The following is a 10,262-nucleotide window of genomic DNA, read 5'->3' as shown; positions in this document are numbered from 1 at the left end:
CACTGTGCCTATGCCTCACTGTGCCCATTCCTCACTGTGCCCATGCCTCACTGTGCCCATGCCTCACTGTGCCCATGACTAGACTGACGTTTCACATGGGAGTCTATGGAAGGGGTGCCCGGGTTTAAAAAATTGGTGCTCCCCAGTCGTAGGTCCCACAGACAAAAAACGTTGCAGACTTGTAGAGGAGAAATGGGGCTACATGTCCAGGGGAACCTACAAACGGCCGGTACCGGGTCCCAAAAGTCACCAGAGAAATGACCGTTTAGCATGGGAGTCTATGGAAGGGGTGCCTGGTTTTAAAAATCGGTGTTCCCTGGCTGTAGGTTCCCCGGACAACAAACTTTGCACACTTGTAGAGGAAGAGGGGGGCTACATGTGTGGGGTTCAGGAGACCTACGGCCGGCCAGTACCGGGTCCCCAAATCCGGGAGATTAGGTGCAAAAAGGTGACTCGAGTATAAGCTGAGAGTGGCATTTTCAGCGCAAAAAAATGTGCTGAAAAACTTGGCTTATACCCGAGTATATACGGTAGGTTTATTCCTTTTCTTGCTATTGTATTATATTGTTTTTATGTTTTGTTATAACTGAAAAAGAAAAAAAATCTGCCCCTTGGCCTGTACCTTGATTACCCTTGTCTGCCTGTTGCCCCCGACTTCGGCTTACCCATCACTATCGCTTGTCCTGGTTGCTGCTTCCCCTCTCTCCCTGCGGAGCGTGACCTTGGGGACCCCAGGGGTCGCGACCTGGATCCAGCTGTGGCGAAGGCCATCCTCACCACCAGAGGCTCTGGTGAACACAAAGCTGGGTCTTAGACTCAGCGCCCTGTGGAATCTTGGGCTCACGCTTCCTCTCTGATCGCATCAGTTGGCCATAGGGTTCACTACCCTGGGTACCCAACGGGGTGCACTTGTCACCTGGCCACAGGTGACCTGACAATTTATGAGGAAGACATTCTTCTTTTCCCTGGGTACTATTCTATCACACTATACTGCTTACAGAGTTATCCCTGAAGAAGCAGCCATTTTTCTCTGAAACGCGTTGGTCCTCTGCATGTGTAAAATGATGTACAAATAAGAATATGTGCACTGTACCTGTGTGAGTTTGCAACCAATCCAATTATGTGGAATTTGTAATGTACTATAGTGTGTACAACAAATAATTTTTAATGCAATTATAATAAAGTTTATAAGTTTTTAAGATTTTTTGAGCCATTAAAGTCCCACCTGATGGGGAAATATTTGTGCATTATGTCTCTCTATAATAAAGCCCTTTTTGGGTGAAACATGTCAGACTCCTCTGTGATATAGTCCTGGAATAATAAACTTCTCTAAAGGCTGATGTCTTTGAAGTGTGCTTGATTTGATTGGCCCGGATTCAGGTACGACTTGCGCATTATTTGCGGAGGCACAGGGCAACGATTTTGCCCTACGCCCCCGCAAATAATTTGCGCTGCCCTCGATTCACGGAGCAGTAGCTCCGTAAATTGCGAGGGCGCGCCGGCAAAATTGCCCGGCGTAAGCGCGCGCAATGTAAATGATCCCGCCGGGGGCGGGAATCATTTAAATTAGGCGCGCTCCCGCGCCGAGCGTACAGTGCATGCTCCGTCGGGAAACTTTCCCGACGTGCATTGCGGCAAATTACGTCATTTGCTTCAAAGTGAACGTGAATGGCGTCCAGCGCCATTCACGATTCACTTACGCAAACAACGTAAAATTCGAAAGTCGCGACGCGGGAACGCCGGGTATCCTATAGCATTGGCTGCGTAATTTGCGTACGCAGGGCTCGCGTAACGTTGTGAATCGGTGTTAGTATGCAATTTGCATACTATACACAGATCACAATGGGAGCGCCCCCTATCGGTCATCGCTAGAATGCAGCCTAAAATCTGCGTGGCATAAGATCCTTATGCCACGCAGATTTTAGGCTGCAGTCGGCGTAACGAGTTCTCTGAATCAGGAGAACTCGTTACGCCGGCGCAAGTCAGCAATTGCGCTGCGTAACTATGGTTACGCAGGCGCAATTGCTACCTGAATCTGGGCCAGTGTTCTTTCCGTGGGGGGGGGGGGGGGGGTGTATCATGCCAGGCACCCCATTTCCTCCAGACTGTACATATTAAGTCCTGAGTTCTCTCCTGATATGTTTTATCCCTCAGATCTTTTGTTACCCGTCACTGGACTAGTATCTTATCAATATCTTTTTGTAAGTGGGGCTGTCTGGATCACCATACGGAAATCAAACATCGTTCATCATTTATACTGTTTTTATGGTTTGATGTTCATACATATTGTAATAGTTGTATATATACATGTTCTCTTCAATACATTTATACAAATAATTTTAAACACTTTTGATTGTTGCCGTTAAAGTCTCAATAGTACCGGGGGGTACTCTTTTTTCTATATTGATACCCGGGATGTTGGCAACAACAAATACAGCTTGCTCGGATGTTCATACCTTTTTTTCTTTTTGTAAGTGGGGTCTCCAGAACTGGACACAGTATTCTTAATAAGGTCTCACTGAAGATCTATATAAAAGAATAAGGACCTCCTTCCTCCTGCTGGTGACCCCTCTAGTGATATAAAGATCTATATAGAGGAATCAGGACCTCCTTCCTCCTGCTGGTGACCCCTCTAGTGATATAAGATCTATATAGAGGAATTAGGACCTCCTTCCTCCATCTGGTGACCCCTCTAGTGATATAAAGATCTATATAGAGGAATCAGGACCTCCTTCCTCCTGCTGGTGACCCCTCTAGTGATATAAAGATCTATATAGAGGAATCAGGACCTCCTTCCTCCTGCTGGTGATCCCTCTAGTGATATAAAGATCTATATAGAGGAATCAGGACCTCCTTCCTCCTGCTGGTGATCCCTCTAGTGATATAAAGATCTATATAGAGGAATCAGGACCTCCTTCCTCCTGCTGGTGACCCCTCTAGTGATATAAAGATCTATATAGAGGAAAAAGGACCCCCTTCCTCCTGCTGGTGACCCCTCTAGTGATATAAAGATCTATATAGAGGAATCAGGACCTCCTTCCTACTGCTGGTGACCCCTCTAGTGATATAAGATCTATATAGAGGAATCAGGACCTCCTTCCTCCTGCTGGTGACCCCTCTAGTGATATAAGATCTATATAGAGGAATCAGGACCTCCTTCCTCCTGCTGGTGATCCCTCTAGTGATATAAAGAAATATACAGAGGAATCAGGACCTCCTTCCTCCTACTGGTGATCTCTCTAGTGATGCAATCTCTGAATTAGTTTTGCTTTCCTCACTGGTTTCATTAGAAAACAGGCTCAGACTGAGTAGAAAAGCCTGTATCCTGACAGCAGCATGCAGAGAAGGACCCTTGCTCTCTTTGTGAAAGCAGCAGAGGTCTCTCTGCAGAGGTCCAATATGTCCCCCTGCTATGTCAGACCTTTAATGCAAGAGTTGTCGCTATATGGACAAACAAAGGTTTTCCTGGAAAGAAACACCTAATTAAACCTTCAGATTTAACAGGTTTGAAAACCTTTGGAATTACATTAACAAGAATTAAAGAGACTTTACAGAATGGGTTTAGTTCTAATTTACGCATAACTAAATATGTAAAAAATAAATGAACAAAAAAAAAACATAATAACCTTAGTTTTTAATTAAGTTTATTTTGAAGAAAATAAGTTAAGATTCTGTCATTTTTCGTAGAAATGATGGAGACGTCTGAAGGACCCAGTTCTGGGGCTTGTGGCTCCCCAGTCGGTGTATCTCTTGTACTCTCCAGGTCTCAGGTAATGCTGACGTCCCTTGTAGTTGGGCTCCTCATAGAACATCCAAAATCCATCATGGACATGGACAGAGTGGATATCATGTTGGCGTAATCTCTCGTAGACATTAGGACAATCTTCGGTGAATTCCATCATCTGACCTTTAAAGTCTTCTCTCTCATAGACCCTGATTATGTAGGAACCATGGTGCTGTTAAAATAAGTTGCACCATAATAAGACAAAAAGTAATATTATCAACAACTGGCAAGTGGTCATACAGGTAGCACGAAATCAATCATTTTCTAGCAGTTTTGGATTGTTTTGGGACAAGTAAGGAGGAATTTGGTTTCTTTCCACATCTTTGCTTTCCTTGAATCCCAAATAAACAGCTCCTTCTATCTCTGATTCTACCATGACAGCTAAAGCTCTGCTGTTACTTGAATATACTGCTTATGCCCCGTACACACGATCGAAAAATCCGACAAGAAAATTCTGATGTGAGCTTTTGAACGGAAATTCAGACCGTGTGTAGGCTCCATTGGACTTTTGCTGTCGGAATTTCAGCCAACAATAGATTGAGAGCTGGTTCTCAAATTTTCCGACTGAAAAAAATCTTATCGGAAAATCTGATCGTCTGTAGCAATTCCGCCGCACAAAATTCCGAGCCATTCTTGGAAACAATTTGACGCATGCTCGGAAGCATTGAACTTCATTTTCTCGGCTCGTCGTAGTGTTGTACGTCACGTCGTTCTTGGCGGTCAAAAGTTTCGAGAACCACGGACCAGAATCTCGGCTGTACACCCCTGTTGAAGTCTTTATCAGACTAAACCGGTCAGGTACGCTGGTCCTACCACCCCTATCTTTACACAATACTGAAATACTCCTGTCCATCTATCCAGGGTGGTGGAGTTGCTGTGTTTGCTATTTTTAAGTGTGTATTTTCTATTGAAAAATTCTTTTTGGATTGTTTTGGATTTTTTGGAGTTTTTGTCACTGATGTGATTTTTGAAAGTGATTTTATTAAACCTTTTATACATTTTTACACTATGAGGAGTTTTTTTCCTTTTCTCCTTTCTTCCTCACTGCTGAGATTGATTGAACAACATTATTTTGGCTAACTGGAGTATCTGGAACACCTGGCTGTAGGTGCAATCTGCGCCTATTGGGCATCCATCATGCCAAGGATAATCTACCAGAGGATACCATTTTTACGGTGACCAGAGAGGGCAATCGGCCCACACAAGCCCTTAAGACCCCCCCATCGTACGGTGGGTTGGGGGGTCCACCGGATCTGGTAAGAGTACCTCATTTAATCTATGTCTTCAAACATATTGTATTATATTCCTTGAAGTATACAGACCCATCTAAGTCTACAAGGAGGGAGGATCATATTTACGCCACCATCAGGGTGGATGGACTCATGATATAATCTTCTTTTATGACTCTATACTACAGTTATTTTTAACTGGGGTGGTTCAACTGCATTCTCCAAGTGCATGAGGTTCCTTATCAATGTATACGATTGGTATATTTTGCCATCCAAATATACTGTGATTATTTGTTGTTCAATCCATCAATAATACACCAACTCCTGGGCTTTAGGCCAGTTTGTTTGGGTGTGCCCACGATCTCAGAGAGGTATCATCATTATTTGGGAGTTTTATTTTATGCTTTGTAATTTCACAAGCTAACATAGTGAAAGTGTTTTCTGGTTGCCATTTTTGGGATACCTGAAGTACATTGATGGTGTTGATTCACCTAAGAACTATATGTTTATATCTATGGTTTGATAATTACTCACTGGTCTCTTTTTCCTTTTTGGTATGAGTTATTGCACTATAGTCATTATATTTACCTTTCACGCATAAGGTTGACACCATTTACAGATATTGTGGATAAATATATATAATTTTATTTTTATTACTCACGGGTCACCCTGCCGTGGTCAATCTGTCCATCCTCAGTGGATGAGGTCCACTTGGAGGAACACATTGCCCTAGGGTTTCCTGTCTTAGTAGATCCACTCCACAAGTGGGTCTTCCATTTTGGCGCTACACTTATTTTCACAGAATCTCGTCAGGAAAAAAAACGTGTTTTTCCTGACGAGATTCTTGGCAAGAATCTCTTGCCGCCCGAGTGTACAGACACTCCTTTCAAAAGAACAGCGGTTGCTGCACCCTACCTATGCCTAGGAAGCTACCGCACCTGCGTCAAAGTCATTTCTTGCATGCGTGGGTTTCTACGGCGAAAGGTAAGTATACACACTAGTTATTAGCATCACATGATATGAAACATGTCAGCCACCTTTTTGTTCACTTCATTTTGACTGCATCGCTTTGGTTGTTTTTTGGATTTCTTTTTTACAATAAAGACATAATTTTAAGGAGTGCGGCAGTCCAGGATCTTTTTCTATCTTAAGTATACACACTCTCGGGTTTCTCGGCAGGAAAACTGCTGAGAATCTCACGACAAGAAAATAGAGAACATGTTCTTTATTTTTCTCGTCTAGATTTTAGGCAGTTTTCTTGTCGAGAAACCTGAAAGCCTCGTACACACGCTCGGTTTACTCAGCATGAAAGCTCGGCCAGCAGTTTTCTTGCTGGTTCTTGCCGAGTACACTGAGCGTGTGTACGAGGCTTTAGAGTCAAGTGACTCCAAGAGTTTCCATAGGAACAAAGCAGGAATCCACTGCAGAGGTAGAATCCATAGGGTCTTAATTCCATGTTTTCAAAAAAAAAAGGAAAAAAAAAGAAACAACATGATGTAGTGTTGTGTTACCTGGGGGCTCAGACGCACAGATCTAATGGAGTCCTTGTAGCCCATCCATGGCTGGAAGTCAGGATACTCTCCTCTTTGGAGGAAGTACTGGTGTCCTTTGTAGTTGGGGAGCTCATATAGGATCCAGTTCCCACTATCCACACGGATGGAGTTGCAGCGTCTGAAGTATGAGGACAGGTCGGGACATTCAGAGTGACTCTCGTGGGAGCGACCCTGGAAGTTCTTGTCCTCGTAGAAGATGATCTGCAAAACAGCAATGGAAAATACAATTTGAAAATTGTGTAACTTACAGAATGTTTTACCAATTTTACTTACTATTCTCACAGGGACTGTGTTATTTCCCAAACAGTACAAAGGCCACCAATCACCCAAAACCAGTCTATTCACACAGGAATCAAAAAACAGTCCATGGGCTGACTTTTTGTAATGTATTGCTAGTAGAACTTGGGGCATGTTAGGGATTGGGGAAAAGGGATATTCCAAAATGTGTATACATAGCAGTTTGAGGACATTCTTCTCCTTGAACAGTCTAGGACTCCCACAGCTGAAGACCATGAAGCAAAATTCTTTATTATACAATAGTGAATACTGAACAGTCTAAGCCCCACAGCCAGAGGCCATGAGGTAATTACTAAACAGGCTAAGGCCTCAAAGTTGGTAACCAGGAGGCAGATCTCCTTGGCCTATATTCTTCTCATTACAGCCGGTTCACACTGGGGCGACCTGGGATCCGACTTCAAGTCGCCCCAAGTTGCCCCAAGTCGCGCAGTCGAGAAAATGAATGGAAGTGAATGGGAGCCATCTTAATGTACACTACTGAAGTCGCTCCGACTTCAGAAAAGGTTCCCGTACTACTTCAATCCAACTTCTAGGCAACTTGTACCCATTGATTTCAATGGAAGTCGCCTCAGAAGTCGGATCCCTGTCTTAACTGAAGCAACAATACAGGAAGATAACATACATTTCTCAGGCAAACCCCTCAGTCCCCCCTCCCTCCCACAGAGCTGATTGTTGTTTGATTGGCCACTGGAAAGCCTCCTGTTCTGGAGGCGACTTGAAGTTGCCTTGTATTGTCCTGGAGGCAACTTGAAGTTGCCTTGTAAGTTGCCTGATTCATACTCAAGTCATGTCCAAGTTGCCTCCCAAAGTCGTGCTGGAATTTGTGTTGCCCCTGTGTGAATGGGCTCTTGGTGTTTGTTGAATGCTGATAGTCTAAAGCCACACAGCTGAAGGCCATGGGGCAAGTCTTTGAACGTCTGGTTGTCTGGCACAAACCCAGTAATTGGTCACCAGTACAGATTCCCAACACACAAGGATTATCTCAGGGTCACTACTCACAGGTCCCCAGGACAGCTGCTGATTCCAGCTTTTTCCAGACACAACTCAGGGATAGAAATTACGTCTATCAGGACCAAATCCCTGATGGTGTGGTTCTGCAGTTAGTTCTAAGCAAAGTCTTAGCAGTCCCTATATGTAGCAGCTGCAATATTTTTCTTTATTCTAGCTGTAACGGTCACCACCGTTTACGACCTTCCATCCCATCCACGACAGCTTATCGACACTCCAACCAACAGGACCCGATCCATAAGAATTCCCCCCAGACACGAGACACACAGCTCTGTTCATGTATTACACTAGCCTTTTATTTTCACCTGGTTATCTTGTAAATAACATACTTTTTGTTCTATTGTGGCTACGCTCATTTCTCTGTTGTATCTATGGAGAGAGACATAATTGTCCGACATTGTGTTTTTTTTTTAATATCCAACTTGCAGTGAACAATTAAAAAAGAAAGAATGCAGATGTTGCTGCAATAATAACCTTTGGCCTGGAGCTGTCCCCATGCAGTACATATTTCTGACAAGGTGTCTTCAGTCTTTCGAGTTCAATGATACCCAATAACTGCTCAATGATCAACACATACCCAGGCTCATATCTTAGATTACAGTATATTACTACAATACTTATAGTAGTATTAGTAGGTTCTTACCTTTCCCATGTTGATGGATGTGTGCTCCAATGCTGTACCAATGACTGGCAGTAAGAGCACAGGCTTATATACATCCCCAACTGCCTACACCCTCACCTGCTGACACCATGCACAGTATTCACAATGAATGGATTTTTCCATTACTATGTCTTTTTTGTGTATGTGTTTTCTTTACACCTATTGTGTGTTAGATTTTTCATGTGATAGTGTTAAAATTGTTCACCTAACCTGAGCTAAATATTTGTTTACTAATCTGCCATGAAAATGGGCCTCTTTGTATGTGATTGTGTGTTAACTATACCACTGAATAATCCAGGGCAATCTGTCAGTTACACATTTTCTGATGCTCATGGATATTGCAAAGGCATAACTAGAACCTTCACAGCAAAAAAACAATGAAGGGCCCTCTCTGACTTCTGTTCCCGGGGCCCTCTCAAATGATCCTGGGGTCCTTTTCTGCCATTGACGGGCCCTTTATTATGGTCCTGCAGTGGCATCCCTTTCCAACGACTTGGGTAGGTTTGCCACCTTTTCTTCAAGCCAAACCCGAGACTTTGGCGGCACACAGCAAAAAATTATTTTTATAACAGCTTACCTGTAAAATCCTTTTTTTGAGAGTACATCATGGAACACAGAGCACTATAGTAATCACTATACTCGCGCAAATGCTCCCGATGCTTTACCCGATACTTTTTTTTTTCTTCAGAGAGCGGGCGGAGAGGGGGCGGCGAGGGGACGGAGAGAGCAGTCCTCAAAGAGAAAGCCAGGAACCCCCCCCCCCCGCCGCCACCGTCTAGTTGATCAGCGCGTTGATACAGCATTCCTTTACCCAAAAATGGCCTGCTCATGAAGGGGGGGGGGGATCTTTCGGAGTTGAAGTGGTTAACTGGCGATTGTGCGGTCATGCAAACTATACCCTAACAACGTGAAAGTGGGGTGTGTTTCCGCGCCAAATACCAAAAGTGGATTGATACAATCACTCCATGCAATTAATTACTTGTGAGCTGCTCCTCTAGAACAAATATTGTGTAATTTGGCAATAGAATATAGGTGTGAGAGAGGGCGCTAAAGTGGTAAAACCTGCCACTTGGGACACCCTAAGTTGAGAGTCCCAATGTAGCAATGAGAATGTGGTAAAATTATATATAGTATACCATATAAAGAACCTATATGTCTCTTGATTGGCGCTATTGGAACACAGTCTCTAAAGATCACTTTCACAGAGTGCTTCAATAGATGTTCATGCACAACAGTCTTGATATTTCTACAGCCACCACCATAAGATATACTATCACCCGATGTGCTCTTGCAAAAGTATGCGCTTACCAAAAAGTGTAGACCACTTTAATTAAAAAGTAGGTCAAACAGGGCTGGACAGGTTGAGTGTCTGCTCACTGTGGGTCACACTTGGAATCTGCCACAATACTCGATTCGATTGATTTCCCAGCAGTTGCATTCATGAAAACAGGAGAAATAGTATAGTGTAATGCCGCTTTATTAAAAAAATCTAAAAACAAGCTGATTGGCCTCTTACTTGTGGAGGTGCCCGCCCGGCACCAGGACTGCAAGCGTGGTATATGTGCCCAGTGGGGTCTCATAAGCCGCCGTGGTGGTCAAAGGGAACTCGTCCTGCAGGGACCTAGGAGCGGGATCAGCTGATGCCGCGGCGAGTCTGACAGTAATACCCATCAGCTGATCCCTAGGTTCCCTTTCGACCACCACGGCGGCTTATGAGACCCCACTGAGCA

The 10,262-nt window shown here is 43.9% G+C and overlaps 1 protein-coding gene across 1 annotated transcript; it reads right to left on the bottom strand.

The window, feature by feature from the left end:
- Positions 1–3,631: 3,631 nt before the first annotated feature.
- LOC120924611 (gamma-crystallin-3-like) lies at positions 3,632–8,577 on the bottom strand. Its single transcript, XM_040335606.1, has 3 exons — positions 8,515–8,577; positions 6,525–6,767; positions 3,632–3,956 (listed from the first exon to the last, which is right to left on the bottom strand). Exons 1-3 carry the CDS (start codon positions 8,521–8,523, stop codon positions 3,675–3,677), a joined length of 534 nt encoding a protein of 177 aa, XP_040191540.1. The 5' UTR covers positions 8,524–8,577; the 3' UTR covers positions 3,632–3,674.
- Between the last annotated feature and the right edge of the window lie 1,685 nt (positions 8,578–10,262).

Source organism: Rana temporaria, chromosome 1, assembly GCF_905171775.1.
Source record: "Rana temporaria chromosome 1, aRanTem1.1, whole genome shotgun sequence".
NCBI classification, from domain to species: domain Eukaryota; kingdom Metazoa; phylum Chordata; class Amphibia; order Anura; family Ranidae; genus Rana; species Rana temporaria.
This window is presented reverse-complemented; position numbering and strand designations above follow the sequence as displayed.

Bases quoted from the DNA above. Each gene is read 5' to 3' on its own strand.
- LOC120924611 (XM_040335606.1), bottom strand. The intron at 3,957-6,524 runs GTAACACAACAC...TTATTTTAACAG, and splicing joins CTGTGCGTCTGAGCCCCCAG to CACCATGGTTCCTACATAAT.